Here is a 24,841-nt window from a genome sequence, read left to right on the forward strand (position 1 = left end):
GCAGTTTAGAACAGGATGTTCTAGAATAATGGGAGACTGTGCATTCATGCACATGTGTGTATTTTAACAAGTTTTCTTCCTTGTTTCTGCAGATTCACAGGTAAAGTGTCAATAGGGCTGGGTTTCACCATGTTGCAAATAATGTTATATACTGGTGTAAGGACACAGCAGCTCTTCCTTCTGTGATGTGACCACACTTGGAATACTATGTAAAGTTCTGGTTGCCTCCAGTCAACTCAAATATGATGTTCCTTACTCTCCATCTAATTCAAAAATGATGTTCCTTACTTTCCATCTCGATCACTGCAATCTTCTGATGGGACACTTTTTGTGGTCTCGTGTGTCCCAGAGGTTCAGTTGGCCTTTACCAAGGGCCAAGCCTTCAGTGTAGCAGGCCCTACTACATGGAACGTCTTGCCAACAGGACCAGCAACTGGTGTTCAGAAACATGCTGCCTCTGACCATGAAGACAGAGCACAACTATCATGGCTAGTAGCTATTGATAGCCTTATCCTCCATATAGGAAAAGGGCAACCAAAACGGTCACAGGACTAAAGCAACTCCTACAGAGGAGTTGCATTTTAATTTAACAAAAGGGAGGAGCCATGATAAAGGTGTATAGGATTATGCATGGTATAAAGAAGTAGATAGAGAGAAGTTTTTCTCATCTTCTCATAATACTAAAACTCATGACTGGCTGAATGTTGGAAGATTCAGGACGCACAGAAGGAAGTACTTCACACAGTGCATACTTAAACTATGACATTCAGTCCCACAAGAGACAATTATGGCCACCAGCTTGGATGGCTTTAACAGAGAATTAGACACATTCATGTAGAGTAAGGCGTGATGCTAGCCATGTTGGCTATATTCCTCTACTGTCGGAGGCAATATGTCTCTGAATACTGCTTGCTGGGAATCACAAATGAGGAGAGTGCTGTTGCACTTAGGTCCTTCTAGAGGGCTTCCCAGATGGTTGGCCACTGAGAACAGGAAGCTGGGCTGGATGGGCCTTTGATCTGATCTAGCAGGGCTATTCCTGTGTTCTTATGTAGAATGTGTATATGTACCCATTCATAAAAAGCAAGTTTCATGAACGGGGAAGAGCTGTGGCTCAGTGGAAGTACATCTGTTTTGTATAAAGAAGGTTCCAGCTTCAAACTCTGGCATCTGCAGGTAGGGCTATGAGAGACCCCTGTCTGAAATCCTGGAGAGGTGCTGCTAGTCAGAGTAGACAATTTTGAGCTAGGTGGGTCAGTAGTCTGACCTCACTCAGAGCATAAGGCAGCATCCTAAGTTTCTAAACCTTATAGTTGCAGTGGCTGGTTGTGGCTCAGAAGCCTGTAGGCTTTCAGTAGATCTTCCATTGGACAAGAGAAAAACCTTTCCAGCATAGTTTTGCGCACATTGAAAGCAATTCCCACTGAAGTTAATGAGACTTGCTCCAAAGCACGTTTGGATAGGATTGCAGGCTATTATCATACATAGCTAGACAAAAAACCCAGTTTAGACCATGGGTGTATTAACAATATGTATATGCTAAGGCTGCTTACTCTTAAGGAGAGGCAGGCACAATACTATCTGCATTATCCCAAGCTTGCTGCTCCTATCTCCCATGTCTGTAGGCCTCTAGCTTGCAGAGGGAGTGATATATTGCCGCCATCACTGCACACAGGACATCTCATAGCAGAAAAAAGGAAACCCAGTGCAGCCCAGTATAGTTCCCCTAGCCTCTGGTAGGTCTCCTGTCATTTGCTTTGAGGCCTCTGATGTGCTGAAGAAATTCCTGACTTGTGTTGGAAATAACTTTCTCCTGCAAAAAGTGGAGGAAACAACTAGAGGATCAGCTATCTTTGACTTGATTCTAACCAATAGAGGTGACTTGGAAGAAGTGGCAGTAATGGGAACTCGGGAAAAGTGACCACGCTGTGCTTGAGTTCTTGATTTTAAAGGAGCAAAAGCTGAGAGTAGCCATCAGCGGCTCCCTCGACTTTAGGAAAGCTGATTTTAATAAACTCAGAGCAATGATAAGTAAGGTTCCATGGCAAGAGACTGTACTGAGAAAAGGAGTCCAAGGTGAGTGGGAGTTTCTAAATGAGGAAATTCTGAAGGCCCAATTGCAAACAATTCCATCAAGGAAAAAAGGGGAAGACAGCAGAAGAAGCCAATGTGGCTTCCCAAACAGCTTAGAGATGACCTGAAAACAAAAAAAGGACACATACAGAAAGTGGAAGGAAGACCAAGCCACAAAGGAAGAGTCCAGACAGGTAGCACAAAATTGCAGGGATGACGTCAGGAAGGCTAAAGCTGAGAATGAGTTGAGGTTAGCGAGGGATGCTAAAAGCAACAAAAAAGCTTTCTTTAGGTATGTCCATAGTAAAAGACAGAGAAAAGAAATGGTGGCACAGCAATTTAATGAGGATGGCAAAATAACAGATGACAAAATTCCTACTTTGGCTCAGTCTTCTCCCAAAAGAGGGTCTATGACCCTCCTGGCAAACGTGAAGTTGAAGGGGCAGGATTGCAGCTTGAGATTGATAGACAAATGGTCAAGGAATACCAAGTTCAAATCTTCAGGGTCCAATGAACTGCATCTTAGAGTATTGAAGGAACTGGCTTGATAACTCTCGGAACCACTGAAATCTTTGCGAAATCATGGAGGATGGATGAAGTGCCAGATGACTAGAGGACGGCTAACGTTGTCCCTATCTTCAAAAAAGGCAAAAAGGAGGAACCTGGGAACTACAGACCAGTCAGCCTCACATCAGTCCCTGGGAAAATTCCGGAGCAGATTATAAATTGGTCAATCTGTAAGCACCTTGAAAACAAAGCAGTGATTACTAGAAGCCAATATGGATTTATCGAGAACAAATCCTGCCAGACTAATCTTATCTCATTTTTTTGATTGGGTAATCTCCCTGGTAGACTGTGGGAATGCTGTGGACATAATATATCTCGACTTCAGCAAAACGTTTGACAAAGTGTCCCATGATATTCTGATTAGCAAGCTAGCTAAATGTGGGCTGGATGGAACAACTATCAGGTGGCTCCATAGTTGGCTACAGAATCATACTCAAAGACTGCTTATCAATGGTTCCTTCTCAAACTGGGTGGAGGTAACAAACAGGGTACTGCAGGGCTAGGTCCTGGGCCTAGTGCTCTTGAACATTTTTATTAATGACTTGGATGAGTAGAGAGCCAGTGTGGTGTAGTGGTTAAGGTGTTGGACTACGACCTGAGAGACCAGGGTTCAAATCCCCACATAGCCATGAAGCTCACTGGGTGACATTGGGCCAGTCACTGCCTCTCAGACTCAAAGGGTGGCAATGATAAACCACCTCTGAACACCACTTACCATGAAAGCCCTGTTCATAGGGTCACCATAAGTCAGAATTGACTTGAAGGCAGTCCATTTCCATTTCAGATGAGGAGGTGCAGGGAATGCTTATCAAATTTGCTGAGGGAAGTTTGGGAGGGATAGATAATACCCTGGAAGACAGAAACAAACTTCAAAGGGATCTTGATAGGCTGGAGCATTGGGCTGAAAACAACAGAATGAAATTCAACAGGGATAAATGCAAAGTTCTACATCTAGGAAAAAGAAACCAAATGCACAGTTATAAGATGGGGGATACGTGGCTCAGCAATACTCCATGCGAGAAGGATCTTGTACTTGATCACAAGGTGAATATGAGCCAACAGTGTGATGTGGCTTTCAAAAGCGCAAATGCTATTTTAGGCTGCATTAACAGAAGTATAGTTTCCAAATTGTGTGAAGTATTAGTTCCCCTCTGTTCAGCAGTGGTTAGGCCTCATCTTCAGTACTGAGTTCAGTTCTGGGCACCACAGTTTAAGAAGGATGCAGACAAACTGGAACAGGTTCAGAGGAGGGCAACTAGGATGATCAAGGGACTGGAAATAAAGCCCTATGAGGAGAGACTGAAAGAACTGGGCATGTTTAGCCTGGAGAAGAGAAGACTGGGGGAGATATGATAGCCCACTTCAAGTACTTAAAAGGTTGCCACACAAAGGAGGGCTAGGATCTCTTATCAGTCGTCCCAGAGTGCAAAACACGGAATAATAGGCTCCAGTTGCAGGAAGCCAGATTTTGACTGAACATCAGGAAAAACTTCCTAACTGTTAGAGCAGTAATCAATTACCTAGGGAGGTGGCAAGTTCTCCAACACTGGAGACCTTCAAGAGGCAGCTGGACAGCCACCTGTCTGATATTCTTTAATTTGGATTCCTGCATTGAGCAGGGAGTTGGACTCGATGGCCTTATAGATCCCTTCCAAATCTTAAAATTCTATGATTCACCAACTACTTGATGCACCTGAGCTTGGAAAGATGAGATGAGGGAAGAAGGCCTTGGGATGCTTCTTATGTGTGCTATGATGCCTCTGCTGTCTCCCGCTCAGCAGTCCAGAACCCTTGGAGCATGTGCAGAGAGGCCTAAGCCATTCCAAGTGCTATAATCCACGCTGGAGGTTTGGCAGAGCTGAATGGATTCATTCTGTGGTTGACCAAAACTAGCTGAACATAATTGTTCCTTGAATCTTTTTCTCTTTTCTCCTTAAAATATTTTATTTCTTCCAAGTCTATGGCATTTTGGACAAGTTGAGGAGCTGATTCTGTTCTGGATAAACATGCCCAGCCTCTTTTCATACCTTCAGTACTTGGAACTTTTATTGGTCTTCAACCTCAGTGTTTTATTGCCAGATGAAGATTAGTTTGTGTTCCTTGTAAGCCATTCCTGGTAATGATTTGCATATGTGACTGGAAGCACCTTCACTGACCCAGCACAGCTTCCCCAGCAAGACTCTTGAAGTAAACCAAAGCATTTGCCTCATGGGTTTTGTTTTGTTTTTGGTGGGGGGGAAGGGGAGAGGTTGGAAAACTGTCTTCAAATATTTAGCACAAAGAAGAGATCAAGCATTGATTGCCCACAGCTGGGGAGGGTTTTGGTGCGCCAAATACATGTCCTCCTGCTCCATTAGGTTGTTGGACTAGACCAGTGGTTCCCAAATGTTTTTCTCCCCATGGACCACTTGAAAATTGCAGAGGGTCTTGTTAGGCCAGTTCATTATTTTTCTGCCTGTTGTAGAATTTGAATTCCGTAGAATTCAATTTGAATTCCATAGAGTTCAAATTGTAACAGAATAAAATGCAATAGAATTAAAAGATGCAATAAAAATATAATTAAAAATCAATATGAATGGCCAGTGTAATGGATGTGCCATTTCCCATCTTTAGCGACAAATCCACAGATATGCTATGGACTAGCTGAATGAAGCTCACGAACAACTGGTAGTCCATGGACCACAGTTTGGGAACTCCTGGACTAACATTTATTTTATTTTGTTATTTATCAAATTTTATATACTGCTTCATTGTAAAAAAAACTTTAAGCAGTTTACCACTAATTTTCAAACTGTGTGCCACAAGAATTAAATTAGTTTAAAACATGAATTTGGGAGACAAAAGTAACCACATTTATTATTGTTGTTATTGTTAATAATAATAATACCTGAATGTAGGTTATTGCTTAAGTAGCAATGGTGTCTTCATTATCTGCTATTCTAGGTCTGATCCTATTTATTATTATTATTATTATTATTATTCATAATTTATTTATATACCGCTATCAGATGCACATGGCACTGTATATAAAATAAAACAATAAAAACAAGTCCCTGCCCCAAAAGGCATACAATATAAATAAAATAAAATGAGGACAGCAAAGTAAGGGAGGGGAAACAAATAGCGGGCAAAGCGAGGACTTCAAATACACATGCTCTAGGTAAAGAAAAACCTGTATTCTGTATCTCTGCATAACTAACTGCAGCGTCCTTGTTTTCTTCCACCGGGCTCCATCTCTGCATCAGATGTTATTGGATCATTCACTTTCAATGCAGAGATTCAGCAGAATTTAGAGGGGCTATACTCAGCTGTTAGTGTATTAGACTAGGACCTGGGAGACCAGAATTCAAAACTCCATGCAGCTGTGAAGCTCACTGGATGACCAACCACTGTTTCTCAGCCTAACCTACCTCACAGGGTTGTTGTGAGGATGAAATGGGGAGGAAGAGAACTATGTAGATCACCTTGAGGTCCTCAGAGGAAAGGCAATTACTGTAAAGAAAAATAGAAATAAAGCATATGTTTGCATACAGAAGCCTCAAGGTTCAGCCCCCAATATCTCCAAGCAGGACAAGGGAACACTCCTGTCAGAGATCCTGGTGAGTTGCTGCCAGAGAATACTGAGCCAGCGGAGCCAGTGGTCCAACTTGGCATAGAGCAACTACTTGTGTTCATAATTACTTATGCTCTCAGGAGGTGCACCCAGAACAGTGATCTGCATAGAAACATAAGATTTATTTACTTATTTATTTATTTATTATTTTATTTATATCCCGCCCTTCCTCCCAGCAGGTGGATGGGGCTTTCTCAAAGACTAGTAGTTCATACACAGTCTGAAAGAAAACATTTTGGGGTGTAAGAGAGGAGCATGCTTCCACTTTTAACTGAGGAAGAAAGGTGTGCCAGCTATAAGACTTTTGCCAAACTCTGGTGCTAGATGGATCCTGGAGGCACCTCGCAATTTATGACTTTTAAACATTTTATTCCATTCTATTTTAGCTTCTCAGTAACCACTGTGTACTTTTGGGAGTGCATGAATCAAAATAATTTTAGCTGTTTGGCAAGTCAGCTAGTCTGCATACACTTGAAAGAAATGGATTCTTGCTGTGTGTCTCCCCTCCCCCATTCGTTGCCTGCCATTTCTTTTAAAAAAACATTCCCTTACAGTTGTAATCCAAATGTGCAAACTCCAGCTCTGTGTTTCCTGTGAGCAGAGCTCCTGCGCTTTATCACAGAGAGCCTGGGAAATTATCCTGTTGGCCTACGATGGCTCTGTTTCTTGTCATGTGTTAACACAACCAGCATCATATCAAATTTGGAAGGAAAAAAACTGATTCAGAGCAGGGTGCTAAAGAAAGATCTTTGTGTTCACCAGCCAAGATGCCACACAGGGTGAAGAAGCTGTACCACTGAGCCATTATACAGCATTCTAATTGTCAATTATTATTTCTTGCAGTATAGATTTTTTTTTTTGGCATGTGGTCAGCAATCCAGTATTTACAGCTATTTGACATGCAAATGCACACCGACAGTGAACTGAAAGAACTTTTTCCTTGTTGAATGCACAGAAATACATGACACCAACTGCATAATACCAAAATGTATCTGCTTGAAATTGGATTCTGTGGTGAGTATACAAATAATCTTTATTTCAAGGCCTTTGGAGTCTAAACCACAGGGTTCTCTTGGCACGCACAAACTACTTCTGTTATTCAGAATCTTCTTGGCAGATTCTGAGTAACTGTTGCCCCTTTTTCTTTCTCCCTTCTTTTTGTAAATAGCCTTGAATCATAAAAGCTTACATATTCTGGTTTTTCTTCCAGTGTGTCTAAGTAAAGGAGAACATAATGTGGCTATGGGAGACAGGGAGGAAGGAGATAATCCCATCATGAACCGAAGGGCAGAATCCTGAAAGCCATCAATTTCCTCAAGTCCTTTTGAAGTCAATTCAGCAGAAATTATTTCTATTAATAAAGTCTTCCAGGAGCAAAATTGCAATACTATTGTGTATGCAGTCACTGCGATGGAATGCTTGACTGACTAGAACAGGGGTCATTCTAGAACAGGGAATGTGGCACCATCCAGATGTTGTGGACTTTAATTTCCATCATACCTGACCATTGGTCATGCTGGCTGGAGAGGATGGGAATTATCGTCAAAACCATCATGAGGGCATCAGGCTGTCCTATCTAGAGATTTATCCTGTGAATATGTAGAAAATATAGTTTTTCTCCTTGATAAACTTGGGCCAGATTCTGGAATGAAGTGAAATGACAAATGGGGCTTGTTTCCAGGGTTCCACAAAATTGGTCACCATAGCACCTGCCCCTTTCCTCAGATAAATAGCACAAAGATCCCTTCCCTACATTCTTTGTGAATTGGCCAGAACTTGGAGTGGAAAGGGCTTTTGCAAAAAGCAAAATCAGTTACTTTGCAGCAGACATTGGGGAAGGGGGAAGCCATGAGAGGACCCCCATCACTTCTTTCCTGGTCCAAAGCACAGTGCAAAGTGACAGAAAAGGCCCTCCCTCCCATCAGGAGAGTAAATCCCACCCTTCCTTGATTTCTCTGCGCGCACCAAAGGACTCAAAAGATAAAGATGGGATTGGTGTTGATGACAAATAATAGCTATTAAATCAAGCCAGGCTTTGTAGATGGATCCCTGACTACATTCCATGTTCCATAAAAGTGGCAGGAACAGAAGTATAGGTGACTGATGGATACTCTCCCCAAACTTCTAGGTCTCATGTGATCAGAGTGGGAAATGCACATGATGTATCCCACAGGCAATGTGATGGATTTGTTGTTATGTGCCTTCAAGTCGATTACAACTTATGGTGACCCTATGAATCAGCGACCTCCAAGAGCATCTGTTGTGAACTACCCTGTTCAGATCTTGTAAGTTCAGGTCTGTGGCTTCATTTATGGAATCAATCCATCTCCTGTTTGGTCTTCCTCGTTTTCTACTCCCTTCTGTTTTTCCCAGCATTATTGTCTTTTCTAGGGAATCATGTCTTCTCATGATGTGTCCAAAGTATGATAACCTCAGTTTCATCATTTTAGCTTCTAGTGACAGTTCTGGTTTAATTTGTTCTAACACCCAATTATTTGTCTTTTTTGCAGTCCATAGTATGCGCAAAGCTCCCCTCCAGCACCACATTTCAAATGAGTGGATTATTCTCTTATCCACCTTTTTCACTGTCCAACTTTCACATCCATACATAGAGATTGGGAATACCATGGTGTAAATGATCCTGACTTTAGTGTTCAGTGATACATCTTTGCATTTGAGGACCTTTTCTAGTTCTCTCATAGCTGCCCTCCCCAGTCCTAGCCTTCTTCTGATTTCTTGACTATGGTCTCCCTTTTGGTTAATGACTGTGCCAAGGTATTGATAATCCTTGATAAGTTCAATATCCTCTTTGTCAACTTTAAAGTTACATAAATCTTCTGTTGTCATTACTTTAGTCTTCTTGACGTTCAGCTGTAGTCCTGCTTTTGTGCTTTTCTCTTTAACTTTCATCAGCATTTGTTTAAAATCATTACTGGTTTCTGCTAGTAGTTTGGTATTGTCTGCATATCTTAAATTATTGCTATTTCTCCCTCCAGTTTTCACACCTCCTTCATATTGGTTCAATCCCACTTTCCGCATGATATGTTCTGCATATAGATTAAACAAGTAGGGTGATAACATACACCCCTGTCTCACACCCTTTCCTACTATTCTGTCCTTACAGTCGTGCATCAGGACAATCAGATGCTGTGGCACCCCCATTTCTTTTAAAGCATTCCATAGTTTTTCATGATCTACACAATCAAAGGCTTTGCTGTAATCTATAAAGCATGGGGTGATTTCCTTCTGAAATTCCATTATGCAACATAGGTTTGCAGTATGATCTCTGGTACCTCTTCCCTTTCTAAATCCAGCTTGGACATCTGGCATTTCTCACTCCATATATAGTAAGAGCCTTTGCTGTGGAATCTTGAGCATTACTTTACTTGCATGAGATATTAAGGCAATAGTTCGATAATTATTGCATTCCCTGGGATCCCCTTTCTTTGGAATTGGGATGTATATTGAACGTTTCCAGTCTGTGGGCCATTGTTTAGTTTTCCGTATTTGTTGACAAATTTTTGTCAAAATTTGGACAGATTCAGTCTCAGTAGCTTGTAGCAACTCTATTGGTATGCCGTCTGTTCCTGGTGATTTGTTTCTTCCAAGTATTTTAAGAGCAGTTTTCCACTCACATTCTAAAATTTCTGGTTCTTCATCATATGGTTCCTCCGTGAATGAATCTATCATCTTTGCATCTCTTTTATAGAGTTCTTCAGTGTATTGCTTCTATTTTCCTTTTATGTCATCTCGGTCAGTTACTGTGTTTCCCTGTTGATTATTCAACATCCCTACCCTTGGTTTAAATTTCCCTTTAATTTCTCTAATCTTTTGGAATAGGGCTCTTGTTCTACCTTTTTGTTGTCCTCTCCTATTTTATACAATAACCATTGCAATAGTTCTCATTGTCCCTACATACTGGTCACTGTATTGTTACATTTAGGATTCTAACCATGTTTCTCTCTTCTTTTGCTTTCTTTCTCTCTTTAACCATTTTAAGAGTTTAGTCAGTCATCCATTGAGATCTTTCTCCCTTTTTAACTAGAGATATTGTCTTTTTGCATTCTTCCCTGATAATGTCTCTGACTTCAATCCACAGTTCTTCTGGTTCTCTGTCAACTAAGTTTAAAACCTCAAATCTGTTCCTTATTTGATCTTTATATTCTTCTGGGATGTTATTTAAATTGTATTTTGGCATTACGATTGCTTTGTTGTTCTTCTTTAACTTTACTCTGATTTTTGATATGACCAGTTCATGATCTCTACCACAGTCTGCTCCTGGTCTTGTTTTTGCAGAAAGTATGGAACTTCTCCATCTTCTCCTACCAATTATATAATTAATTTAATTCCTGTATTGACCATTTGGTGATCTCCACATGTACAGGAATCTTTTTGGTTGTTTAAAAAATGTATTTGCAAGAAACAAATTATTGGCTTCACAGAATTCAGTTAAGTATTTCTCCTGCTTCATTTCTGTCTCCTAAGCCCCATTTCCCCACAATTCCTAGTTCTTCTTTGTTCCCTACGTTTGCATTCCAGTCCCCCATGATTATCAGCACATCTTGTTTTGGTGTATGATCAATTTCTTCCTGTACTTCTGCATAAAATCTCTCCAATTCCTCTTCTTCTGCATTTGCCGTTGGAACATATTGGATGATGGTTATGTTAATAGGTTTCCCATTAAAACTCATTGATATAACTCGCTCAGACCTTGCATTATAGCTCTTAATTGTTTTTGCAACATCACTTCTCACTATTAAAGCCAGGGCTGTGGAGGCAGTACATCAAACCTTCGACTCCGACTCCTCTGTTTTTCTACTATCCGACTCTGACTCCTTCATAAATGGCAAATGTATATTATTTATTTATTTATTTATTTATTTATTTGATTTGATTTATATCCCGCCCTTCCTCTCAACAGGAGCCCAAGGCGGCAAACAGAAACACTAAAAACACTTTAAGACATCATAAAAAGACCTTAAAATACATTAAAACAAAAAAATTAAATTATTAATTTTATTTTGAAGTTGGAGTCGGTACATTTCTACCGACTCTGACTCCGACTCCACCCAAAATTGCTTCTGACTACGACTTCACAGTCCCGATTAAAGCAACCCCATTTCTTCTTAATTTCTCATTTCCTGCATAAAATATTTGGTAGTTGTCTGATTGAAAATGTCCTATTCCTGTCCATTTTATTCACTCATGCCAAGTATTGTAATGTTGATACGTTCCATTTCTTGCTTGACAATTTCTAACTTTCCCTGGTTCATGCTTCTCACATTCCATGTTCCTATGGTGTGAGTCATATAACTACGGACTCTCCTTTCACATCTGTGCGCATCAGCCTCTGGGCTTCCTTTCAGCTTTGACCCAGCTGCATCATTAGTCACAGCACTACTCGTACTTGTCCTTTGTTCTTCCCCAGTAGCTCGGTGAGTGCGTTCTGACCTGGGGGTCTCATCTTCCAGCACTATCTTGTGTTGCATTTTGGATAGTCTATTCATAGGGTTTTCATGGTAAGAGATATTCAGAGGTGGTTTACCATTGCCTTCCTCTGAGTTTGGATGCATCTTAGTTTGGTGTCTCAGTTTTGACCATTCCGCCTTGGGTGCCCCTGCTAGGAGTCTAGCCTCTTGGTCTAGACTCCTGACGGCATTGCTCTCAGCTTCTTCGACGCTCTCAAGCCTCCTCACCATGTTAAGGTGTGCATCCTAGAGGAGGGTGATGGATTTACCTCATGTAAATATCTTCCCATTTACATGACACCTAGCGGGGCGTTGGGGGTGGGGACAAGAAATGAAATATAGATAGAAAACACAGCTTGTCACTGGAAGGAGATTAGTTAATGTGCTTCCTGGTAGGGGAAGACATCTAAGGCACTTGCTGGTGAGGGAGGACATAAAATATAGGAACATAGGAAGCTGCCATATACCAAGTCAGTCCATTGATCCATCAAGGTCGGTATTGCCCACAATGACAGGCAGCTCTGTCCAGGGTTTCAGACAGTATCTCCCATCCCTACCTGGAGACACAGGGATTGAACCTGGGAGTTTTTGCATGCAAAGCATCTGCTCAATGGCTGAGCGATGGCTTTTCTTCTTAATTAACAGTTTCTTAAAATGTTAGTTCAACTAGCAAAGCCTCCTTTCTCTCTCCCTCACTTTCACACACAATTCTCTCTTCTCACGTAAACATAGACAGATCTCTTGAGAAAACAGCTGAGAAAGATGGCAGCTGCTACAGCTAAAAAAAAAAGCGAAGGAGCCGAAGGCGGAGCATTCCAACTTTCCTCCCCCTTTTCCTTTGTTGATGATGTTGCTGCTTTTAAAAAAAAGAAAGATCAGGACCAGTTATGCTGGAATTGCTAACTATTTCCATGAACACACCAAAAGCCTTGGTTCTCTGCTAGGCCTAGTTCTCACAAAACCTGTGTCTGGGGTATATTAGTTTATCCTAGAGGTGGGGGCTCACATGACTGAATGCTCCTCCATACATACATGTCCTTATATGTAGTTTATCAAGGGAGAAAGCTACTCTAGAACTGTTCTCTTGAAATTCAGTTTTCTATGTGTGCAGAGTGTTTCTTGAATGGAACTACTTTCAGTCACCATGCGCGCACACACACACCCTAACTGTAGTCTGAAGTAGTACAGCCCAGACAAATGTTTAACACATAAGCAAGAAGTTGGTTGTTGCCCATTTCTGTATTTCTGTCTGTCTTTATTTGTCAAAGGACTGAAAATGGCCGGACTGAGGTGACTTGTCCAAGGACACACTGTATTGTAGTTATGCCAGTGACCTTTCATTCGCAATATGAACCTTGCAGTATGGACAGTATAGAAATTGATGTAGTTCCTTGGCGAGAATAGCTTGATTTTTAAAAAAAGATAGAAAATCATTTAGTGGCCCAGCAGTCTCTGTTTTCTCGTAAGGCTTACTGGGGCTAGTCATTTTGCCAATTTGACTAATACTCAGTGACAACCTAGCAATTTTAGTTATGACCCAAATATAGGAATCAGTGCGGTCAAGGCCTAGTTTCCCTATGCGCATGCAGGAGACCTTGGGGAAGTGCTGTTTTTCAGCCTCAGTGTTCCATTTGTACAGCAAGAGCAGTAATGACTTGCCTTGTTGGGTTGTGTGAGGGAGATGGTAAATCACTAGAATATAAATAAGTAAGAGTAACATAAGACAAAATAACTAGATAGAATGAATGTTTCAAATAATAATTCACTGTTCATGGTTAAAACATATCTTACAACATAAGACTCTGAAGGTCTGAGGAGCTGTTCAAGTGTGTCTCTGGAAGCACATGCATGAAAATGTTTGGTCCAGATAGGTCATTTATGGAGCTTGGCCTATAGCTGGACCTATGATTAAATTGAGATGAGATTCCTCACTAGGAAATGTCCTGAAGCTATGGCCTAGCCCACTGAGCTTCCCAGGCTATGCATGTTCAAGTTTCATTGCCCTTTCAGGCATAGTAGGGAACAGGGCTGTGCAATAGTTAGACTGTGCAATTGGTAGCCATCCTTAGGATTGTCCTGGGCTCCTTTGGGAGGAAGGGCGAGATATAAACTTAATTGAAAAATTAAGTACTAGCAACCTGGCTTTTGCCCTTGTGTGGGGCTGTAGCTTCTGCACTTCAGATGCTCTTGCAGATGCCATCAGGGAGCCTGGGTTGGAGAAACACCCTCCAGATCAACATTCAGGAATGGCCACCAATAGCTTCAGCCTGCCATAACACTTGAAAAGACCATTCAGAGGATTGTCCATGGGAGAAAGTATTCTGATGCCTTTAAAAGAATAGGAGATATACTAGGAGTTATCATCTGTTTTCCTTCTTTGGCTTTTATATTTATTTCCACTTGAGATATAATTATCATTTCCTTATATACAAAAAGGTTTTGTGTTTTGAATCCAAATATAACTTTTTATGCTTATTTATTAAATGAAACTGATCACTGCACAGGGCTGCCTTTTGAAGAATCTTTGTCATATCACACCACTTTGAAAGAATTGTAAAACTGATTTGTCTCTTTCCCCACCATGCGTCTGCCAGAGTTTTTAACAAGGTGGAAGTGGAGCATGTCCTGGAAATAATTATTGCCACAATACCTTCTCTTCTGGCCCTTCCAGTCCAGCCATCATTCAAAACAATCTAGCATCACAGTATTATTCATTAACATTAGGATCCTATCTAGTAAATTTAGAAGGTATAACATTCCTGAAGTTTCTGTGTGTACTTCTCTCGTAAAGTAAATATGTGTGTGGACAGCTTGGATTCTGTCATTCTGCAAAGTCTTCCTAGAGCCCCACACAGGACACTATATTACAAGATGGTGATACATGATGAAAGTGGCCAAATCAGGTTATCCACATGAGCTCTTCACCTTTTAAACTTGCCTGTGTTTAGCCAGAACCTTTCTATACTATTTTCTCATTACTGGAATCTAACAGAAATGTTCTTTCTTTGACTTTTTATTTTTATTGTCTATCTTGGTCTTGGATATTATACGATCAGTGGACACCATAGAACTGTCCTGCATGTAATATTAAGGAAGGTGATTCACAGGGGAGTTGAGAAGTTTTGCTTTCCTTGCTGCAAGAAACCGCTTGGAAACACAGGCTGCCTTTAGTAGTTATACAGATCTCTCCCTCTTGCTCTCATTATTGAAGGCCATCTGAGAACACCTTTGCTCCACAATCACAACAATGTCCCACTTCTTTCCAAATGACAATAAGGCTATGATGTCATGTTGTTACCTGTTCTGAGCCTTTAGAGATTCAATAGGTTGTAGACCTAAATAATTCAGAAACAAAACAACTTCTCTCTTTTTCCAGGCACTGACTCTTTCCCAGCAGTATCATATCAGTGGTAGTTTTTGCTAAAGTTCTAAAGTTGATATGATTACACATATAAAGTTGGCACTCTGGATGACACATATTCAGATACTAACATGAGCAGTGTTTTACAGATTGTTTTAAAAAAATCACTGTTTTTCTTTATATTAATATGCTGGTCACCAATTTTTTTTATGTTTTATTTCTAGGCCGCCTTTTGGCCAAAAAGGCCCCCAAGGCAGCTTACACACAAATAAAAAACACAAATACAAAATACAAATAAAAACAATACAATTTACAAAAAAACAAACAAAATTATAGCATTTCTAAAAAGCATCAACAGCTATCCAAAAGCATTCATCTTCCTGGTAAAGGACAGTCCTCAGAAAAATGTCACTGAGAGCAGGGGTGAGGGGGCAAAGCAGGTGGAAGAGCAGGTGCCCCTTGATGGTCCCAGCACAGTCTCACCCCAGCGGCAGTACCTCTCAGTCTGCAGCGCCTCCTGATACGGTCCAGGCAGAGGGGTGGGGCAAGGCAGATGGAAAAACTTGCCCCTTGACGGTCCCAGCACAGTCTCACCCCTACAGCAGTTGAGGACTGTTTGGTCCTAAAAGTGATATGTAAAACAAGGCATAACATAACACTCCCAGACTTTGATTCCTTGAGCTTCAGGGCCAGTTCACACATATAACATGCTGCTTAAATGGTTTTCCAACTCAGCAACAAGTGCTCCCAATTTGGCCCATATCCAACTGACTTACTAAGGCTGCAGCCATTACTAAGGCTGCAGTCCTATGCACATGTAGCTGGGATTAAGCCCCATTGAACTACACTCACAGAATGAGGTGGGAACGAGGTGGTAGAATGCTAAAGTGGTACGATGGACTTATAGCCATGTTGAGATGAGGGGAGGCGGAAATACCCAGAGGTTTAATCAGGTAGTTCTATGTATGAAGCACTCATACAATCACGGAGAAACTGTTAGATTCTGCTGCCGCCCTGGGCTCCTGCTGGGAGGAAGGGGAGGATATAAATCAAATAATAAATAATAAATAAATAAATTCCTGTAAAAAACAAGTTTCTGCAAGTCCCTGTCACAAGACTCATTATGTAGCTATGTATCAAATCACTCACACTACTATACCACTCTTTGTACAAGAAAAAAAAATCAGACTCTCAGAAATTGTGCTGATACACCGGTTTGATTAGTTTTAGTGTTTGTTCCCTGCCTACTAATACACAGCATTTCCTGTTATTTCCAAAGCTTACTGCTCTCAATAAAATGGGTAGATTTCATAACAGGAGGGCCAGCACTGACTCACCCTTGTAATCTTTCACATAAAGCTTAACATTTGTAACCAAGGAAAATAATAATGCAGGAGCAATACATTAACTGGGTATAGAAACAGGTGTATTAATTGATCCAGATATGCAAATGACTGTATAGGCTTTGTATTGAAAATGAAAGAGATAGCAATTGAGTGTTTAAAATTTTCCTTGATACTAGAAGGTATCCTTGCTCTTTGAACATACGAACATAGGAGCAAAATTAAATCACCATTCTTCTGTGCTGTTCTCACAAGATTTACATATATGTAAAAGTTCATATTGCACTTTTCCCCACCAAATAAGTTCAAATTCAGCAAAGCAACATTGGAATATCCCACATTTGTCCTTTAAAGATTGTCTCTCCAGTTCCTTTCAAGCCCTCATTGGCTGCACTCCCTTCACAAACTAGAAGGAACTAATATAAAGAGCTGCTTCTCAGAAAAGCAAGCAGGTTCATTACTGGGAGAAGGTTGCCATGTGGTGCACCCTGTCACCACCATGTGATTGCAGGCTTTTAAACATATGTCAGGTATGTCATGGGATGAACCCACAGAAAACAGCTCCCACAGTGGGTCTTTAACATGTAATAGGGACCATTTAGTAACAAAAGATGTGAAAGTAAGTGGACAATTTGTTGAACTGATGTGTTTAAGAACAAGGCTTCTCACCAATCACTCTACCTTCCATTCCACCTAGGAGGGAAACAGATCATTACTTTGACCTTTGCAACTCTTTCATGTCAAGGTTGAGATATGTAGGGAGATGGCTGTCTATAGGCTGGGAGGGGGGGGATAAGAGAGAAGAAACAAGACCAGGTGCTTGAAAGAAGATAGTTCAGGCCCAAGATGTTTTGAAATGATCTTTTGAGGACACATTTTCTACAGCTGATTCCATCAAGTGCATGAACCACTATAAAAACTTATATTAATAATTCTTTCTTCAAGCTCCTGGAGTTTCTTCCTGTTTCTTTCTCTCTCTCTCTCTTTCTCTCTCACCTCCCCCCCCAGCCTATAGACTGGCCGCAACTTGAGACAGGTGCAACTATGGGGAAGTGGTGGTAGTGATAATGCTTTGTCACCAAGAACAGCACTTCTCTGTGCTGAGAGGACAGCACCTCCTTCCTAGGCTTTTGGGCCTCTGTCAGGCTCCTCTTCTCACTGCAGTTTCTGTATAACAAGAGCAAAGGTTTACACTGGTTCTACCATAGGAATACTGGTTCCTTATCAAAGGTTCCTGAGGAAACTCATATTGCAGGCTTCAACTTGCAACGCTAGTACCCCATAACTTACTGAGTAAAGGTAAGCACCAAGACACTCATTTAGCAGCAGCAAAGTCTAAGAGAGCCAGTGCCTACTAAAGAACAGGGGAAGACTGTAAAGGCTCCCTCTTAAAAACCCTCTCCCAACTCTATGCTCCACAGCTAATCCTACTGGTTCAAGGACTACCATGATGGATCAGCTGAAAGGCCCATTTGGCTCTTCATTCACCTGCAGTCCAGGGATGCTTACATGTTTTGTTTCATCAAAGATTATAAAATAGAATTTGGTCAAGGCTTTGAAGCACCTGCAATCTTTATATAGGTCATGTATGGCTAGAGATGAGACAGGACTTTTTTGTTTGCTTGCTGCTGTTAATTATGCTTTCTTTTTTCATTGGTCTAGGCCAGCCTTTCCCAACTTTTGGATCCACAGATGTTGCTGGACTACAGTTCCCATAGCTCCTGATCATTGGCCATGCTGACTGAGGCTGACGCAAGTTGCAGCCCAGCAACATCTGGGGACCCAAAGATTGGTAAAGGCTGGTCTAGGCAGTTTTTAATAGGGATGCAATATTTCAGAAAATATCTACATTCATTTTAGACCTTAATATTTTTACATGCATGGACTTCCCACATGCTCAAAGTCTTCCCCACTCCATTCATTCCTCTTTGCAGGCATCTTTGCTATAGAGAGAGAGCTGTCCCTGATTTTACAATGTATGACAAACCTTCTACATGATGGAAGCTCTGTACGTGTATTGGAACACCCACAGGCCTTTGTACTGGAATCACAGATACACGCATGCAGCCTTATACTAACAGAAGTTACTGGAACACTTGGCCAAAAGACAGTGGATGGGATGGGGGTGGGGTGGAGAATGTGTCTGAGAGAGTTGCTTCCAATGTCCAATGTGTGCCGGAAGTGCAGGTTTGGCGGAGTGGAATGGAATGTTCTCTGTAGTTTTCCAAGAACAAAAACAGCTGGGCAAGAAGCTACTGAGACTGTTTCTAAATTTGAAAAATAAAAGCCACACAGCCATTTAACCATTGCTATCTCTCCTCATGAAGTTCCTCATAAATAGAACACACTTGGAATATTTAATTAGAATGAAAAGGTGTTCCTGATTTTCTCTCTTCCCTCCTTTTAATCCTTAAACTGCCCCCCTTTTCTGTTAGACTTTTGAAAGTTACAACATTTGGATTATTGACAGTGACATTTCTCCCTGTATTTCTCTTCTCAGTGGAAAAAAGCAAATGGCAGACAGCATGCTCTCTGCACGCAAAGCAAATGTTATTTATTAGAGGCCTCCTGTAGTCAGCAGAGGGCTGTCTATAGGATAACTGGAAATTGTGCTGCTGACTGAAAGTCTGATGTGTTCAGCCAATTCCCAGATGCTATGTTTTCAGCCAGGGTGGGTTAATTTATTGTAACAGTTTAAAGTGTCATTAAAGAGGGAAAGAGAGAGCACTAAGCAAACTGTTCTAGATATTCTGGTCCTGATTCAGTTCTGGTTGAACACAGCTAGTTGTATACAATAGCATAGTTGCTCTAAATATGATGGCTATCCCTCTGAATTTATCCAGCCACTTAAGTGAGGGCCTGATCAGGACTATGGTACAGATCTACTTTCAATTATTACTAAGAATTCTAGACCACTTGTCAAACTTCAGATGCAGTTCCTAGTAAAAACCGAAACAAACCAAGAACCTTCAAAATTAAAATCAAAATTAACAGTTCTATTAAAATCAATAAAAGCCCAAGACCACTGGTAAGATCCGAGGCAACAATCATAAAAACCAGCACAGTTCAAGTGAACCAGTTATCCTTGGCTCCAAATTAAATTTAAAGTTCAAATCACCCTGAAAAGGAACATGTCTCCACCATTTTTAAAGAGAAAGCTTGCCAGGTAAGCCTCCCTGAGCAAGTGGTTCCTCTACTGGGGTGCCACAGTCCAGAAGGTCCTCAGTTTGTAGCCTCTTACATCACTTCCAACAGCTGGGCATTCAGCAGGTAGTGATATGCTCTGAGGACTTCCTCAGAAGATCTGTTGGAAGGTAGGTAGGAAGCTGTCTTCTCTGAAGTCAACCCATTGGTCCATTTAGTTCACTGTTGTCTACTTACTGACTGGCAGTGGGTCTCCAGTGATGCCAGGTATGAACCATTAGCATACAAAGCATGTGTTGCCCTTTTCTGAGCTATGGCCCTTCTCTGATATGTGTGCATCTGAATCTGTATTGGCTGCATTAAATGCTGCTTCCATGCACAAATCCCTCCTGTTGGATCGCACCTAGAATAGCAGATAATGAAGACACCATTGCTACTTGAGCAATAACCTACTCTCTATTGTTGTTGTTGATGATGTTTTTTTTAACCACTTAATACCCAGATAGCTTCTAAGCAGTTTACAAAACATAAAAGCCAATTGCACAACATTGTTAAAATACACCACAATTAAAATACACAATAAAACAATCCCATTAAAACAGCACTCCAATTAAAACAACACTTAAAACAGGAGACTCAAATCAAGAGATCACAGGAATCTCTGTGTAAACAGGTACATCTTCAAAAAGTGCACTCTATTTAAAAGATGGTTAAAGCTGACAATAAGATTGATTGAATAAAGGGCACACTACAAATCAAATATCATAGTGCATAGTATGCGAAATGATTCATAGAATCATAGAATAGTAGAGTTGGAAGGGGCCTATAAGGCCATCAAGTCCAACCCCCTGCACAATGCAGGAATCCAAATCAAAGCATTCCTGACAGATGGCTGTCCAGCTGCCTCTTGAATGCCTCCAGTGTTGGAGAGCCCACTACCTCTCTAGGCAATTGATTCCATTGTCATATGACTCTAACAGTTGGGAAGTTTTTCCTGATGTCCAGTCGAAATCTGGCTTCCTGCAACTTGAGCCCATTATTCCATGTCCTGCACTCTGGGATGATCGAGAAGAGACCCTGGCTCTCCTCTGTGTGACAACCTTTCATGTACTTGAAGAGTGCTATCATATCTCCCCTCAGTCTTCTCTTCTCCAGGCTAAACATGCCCAGTTCTTTCAGTATCTCCTCATAGGGCTTTGTTTCCAGTCCCCTGATCATCCTTGTTGCCCTCCTCTGAACCCGTTCCAGTTTGTCCGCATCCTTCTTGAAGTGCGGAGACCAGATTCATTTCTTGACTACTTTTAAACTGAACAGTGAAACATCTTTTATAACATTCAGTTTTCCAGGATTTTGGTGTTCAAAAAAGTTTCTCCTGGGGCTGTTTTGATAAAGTACTTTATAGTTGCCCACATTAAAAGCACTCTGTCTAGATCTAGATGGAGGCTGTTTGAAATAGCTTCCACGTGGCAACTACTCCCTACGATGTCATATGTAGAGAATTGCCCCTATTATAATTTCCACACGATCACCAAGCATTCCTGGGCAAGAATATGGAGACACTCCTGGCAGTGAAAATGATGATTGCCACATAGAGTATTTGCCATGCATAGGCTGCTTTTCAGTTGGTTTCCATAAAATGATTTCCCAACTTGAATTGTTTATAAATATAAATACACGTAGCCCTTTTGGAATAACTTTGTGCAAAAGCTGGAATGCTAAGTAAAACTCACTGGCTGTGATCCCAAGGGCTGGAAGCCCAAGAGGTTTTTCATTGCCTCTCTTGAATAGGGAATGATCTGAGTGCCATATATAAACACAGATCATTTTGTGTGTGTTTTTTCCTTAAGCAACTGAGTACTTGCAGGTTTAAGACCATTGGGATAGACATTGTTTTGGGATTTTTCATGCTCTCTTATTTTAAGGATGACAATTTTTGTTCTGACAAAAAATGTTAAGTTTTATGTAAATTGACACAGTGAAAACAATTAACCTCCAATATGTTTGAGAATAAAGTGGGATAAACCCTCATGTACGCACCTCAGGTGCTCTGAAGAAAGGCTAGGATGCAAGTGCAATAAATAAATACTAAATGCTGGTTAGCACTGACCCCTAGTTTGAAAATAAAGCAGTTTTTTTCTTGACCCCAGTGAATTCTGTGAGAACCCCTCATGCTGTAGAGTAAGTGAAGGTAAACAGTCAGAACCTCTGGGAATCATATGTAAAAGTAGGATATAAACAAATATTTCCCCTCCCCTTAATTATTTTATATAATAGTAAAATTTGTACAGTGTTCCACAATGCTTTAGAGTAGTAGAAAAACCTCCTTAGAGAATATTAACAGCATTTGTAAGCTAGTTAGACAATGCTGCTGACTTGACTTTTTAATTCATTGCTTCCAAATGACTCTGTTGTGAAAATAAACTCTAGCTGTAATCTGCAAAGGTCACAGTTGTAGCTGGGTGTAGCTTTATACATTAGTGTTCCCTCTCTCTGCAATAGCAAATAAGCTAGTATAAAAATGTGAACTAAATTCACAGAGCCAGTCATATAACAATGATTCCATATCCACCAGCTGCATCTCGCTAATCTGTAGGTTTATTTTAAAAATATACAAAGGAGGTGGTTTTTAAGAGTTAAATCACACAGCACTTTTTATTTTTAAAGCAAGTGGATTCCTTGTTATGTTGTTGGGAATGATAAATTGATACCACATGTTGATCCCAGACAAAAAAGACTCTGTATTCCAGTAGGCGCTTGCAGCTGGTGTCTGAATTAATGGGCAAGCTCCATAAGGTAAACACGGTATGGAAGGGACTGAAACAGACACGAGCTAGGAGAAGTGGGGAAATTCTTACAGAAGAGGATCTGCCAATTTTCCTTGACCAAAGAAGAAGAAAAAACACATGAAACACTTCCAAATGGCATCCTGAAATAGGAAGGGCAATTAATGTTCCAGAGCAAGCAAATGAAACAATGTAAACTGCCCTGAGAAAACATATTATGTGGTCCGACTCCTTCCATCATCCTTATAAAATCAATGAATGCGTAAGGCAATTGAAATATAGTGCATACCTTCTGATACTTGCCCCATGAGAAGTAAATCCTACTTTTCTTCTGAGGGTTAGAGAGAGGGCTAATATGACAAAATCTCTATGAAGCCTTCTGTTTGCATTTCAAGGGACTCTTTCACTGGCACCAATGAGATATTCCCTTGAAATGCAAATAGCGGCTTCAGAGGGAAAATGTTTGTCAGGAATGTGGCAGGGACAGAAAGAGTTAAACTCCTCCTCCCAACCAACCATTGTTCCAATGCTAATCAGTTGTGGCTTCTTTTTATATAACAAAAACTGTGTACCTTAATTGCACTCATGTAATTAATGTTGCATCTAGTTTAACCTCCTAGAGCAGTGATTCTCAAATAGTGCGCCAGGGCACACTGGTGCGCCACAAGAGGTGGCTAGGTGTGCCGTGAAGATTATGAAAGTATATTAATATTAAGTTATTTTTATTCATAGTTTAAAATATATTAATATATTTTTAATTTTGTACAGGAAGTGCGCCAGAATATTTTAATATATTTTACAGTGCGCCGCGAACCAAAAAAGTTTGAGAACCACTGCCCTAGAGGCTGCATCAGATGTGCAATGTCTAGACCCATGTCTTAAGAGGGGTCCCCCAAATGTCTTGAGCCATGTTGACAAGTTTGGTCCCAGAATGGAATTCTGCACTTCGATTTGTGAAGCTAGAAATTGCAGCTGATTTATTGAAATTGGGTATGCTGGAACACAGAAGCTGACTTATACTGAGTCAGACCATTGGCCCATCTCTCTCAGTATTCTTCAGCCTTGAGTTCCCAGATGTTCCTGGACGACAACTTCTATTATCCCCAGAAACCTTAGCAAATGGTCAGGGATGATGGGAGTTAATAGTCCAGCCATATCTGAGAATCGAATCAATTTGTATTTTATCCTTCTTTTAGATTTGTCAGAGTATACTTGCATGAATATTCTATAATTCAGTTAATTGTGTAACCCTTCCGTTATTAAAATTATTATGGACCGATGTTACATCAATTTAAAATATAGAACAATTTACAATTTGTATTTTATTTACCCTCACAATAAGCCTGTGAAGTAGACCACTAATATTCTCATTTTTAAATATAAGAAACTATGAAAAAAAATGACATGGTCAAGTCCACTCTGTTAGACTATAGTTGGAGTTGCATTTGAACCCAGAATGCCATGTGCAAAATTATCCTGTCAACCATATTGGCTCTCCTATTTGTATAGTCTACCTGAAGAATTGCTACATTTGAATTTTTTTTTTATAAACGCCCATCTCATGCGGAAAGCAAATTGGACATTGGAGTGGGGGCTTATATCTACCGAAATGTTTAATTTTCAATAGCTATTGTTTTCTCAGAGAGCATAGTGATTAGAGTGTTGGACTACGACCTGGGAGACCAGGTTTCGAATCGCCACACAGCCATGAAGCTCACTTGGGCCAGTCACTGCCTCTCAGCATCAGAGGAAGGCAATGGTAAACCCCCTCTGAATACCGCTTACCATGACAACCCTATTCATAGGGTCGCCATAAGTCGGAATCAACTTGAAGGCAGTCCATTTCCATTTCATTGTTTTCTCAATGTGAGCTAACAGTGTTTATTGTCATTGTGTGTGTTTTTCTCCTTTCTCTTTTTCAATCTTTCTTTTTTTTTCTTTGTTAAATCTGACTTTTTAAAAAATAAATGCATAAAAGAATGAACTTGTGTTTAAAAGAAAAAATCCCCAACCCCTAGAATTAGGTTCTCCTTTTTTAAAAAGACATATTATCCTCAATTCAGAGGTTCTGTTATGAGTAGGGGAGTTACAGTGACGTACATGGGGCTCTCCTCTGTGCTCACACTGGACTGGAAGCCCAGAGCTTCTCCCTCCAATTAAGTGTACAGGAGAAGCCAGCTCATGTTCAAACTCTGTATGTCCATCAGAGTTTATTCAAAGCCATTAACTAGCAAAGTGGGGGGGGGAATGCTTACAGCCTTTTTCAAACATTACTATGGGAGCTGTGAATTTTACTTACATAGAAAAATAGTGGCTAGCATGACTTTTTATTTTCTTAATGTCATAGTCTACAGTATACAGAAGAACTTGGATTTTTTTTTCTTGAATTGACCTGGCCTCAGACAAAACAGTTTTTAAAAAATGCTTACAATTGAATTAAAAAAGCATGTCGGCTACATTTCTTGTATACCCCAGATGTCTTCCATTTA

At 40.6% G+C, this 24,841-nt stretch overlaps 1 protein-coding gene across 5 annotated transcripts in view; it reads left to right on the top strand.

Moving 5' to 3' along the window:
• The window catches only part of FOXO3 (forkhead box O3), a 144,762-nt gene that overhangs the window by 107,320 nt on the left and 12,601 nt on the right, over positions 1–24,841 (top strand). The window contains exon 1 of one of the 5 annotated variants that reach the window (XM_061623542.1): positions 16,891–16,955. The exons of 3 other annotated variants lie outside the window; for them this stretch is intronic. In XM_061623542.1, coding sequence (XP_061479526.1) covers positions 16,902–16,955 — 54 coding nt within the window. In that variant the 5' untranslated portion in view covers positions 16,891–16,901. Of the gene's footprint in view, positions 1–16,890; positions 16,956–24,090; positions 24,112–24,841 lie in introns of those variants that run through there. One more of the 5 variants, XM_061623544.1, reaches the window with a different exon arrangement.

The sequence above is a fragment of the Rhineura floridana genome, chromosome 4, assembly GCF_030035675.1.
Source record: "Rhineura floridana isolate rRhiFlo1 chromosome 4, rRhiFlo1.hap2, whole genome shotgun sequence".
Lineage (NCBI taxonomy): Eukaryota > Metazoa > Chordata > Lepidosauria > Squamata > Rhineuridae > Rhineura > Rhineura floridana.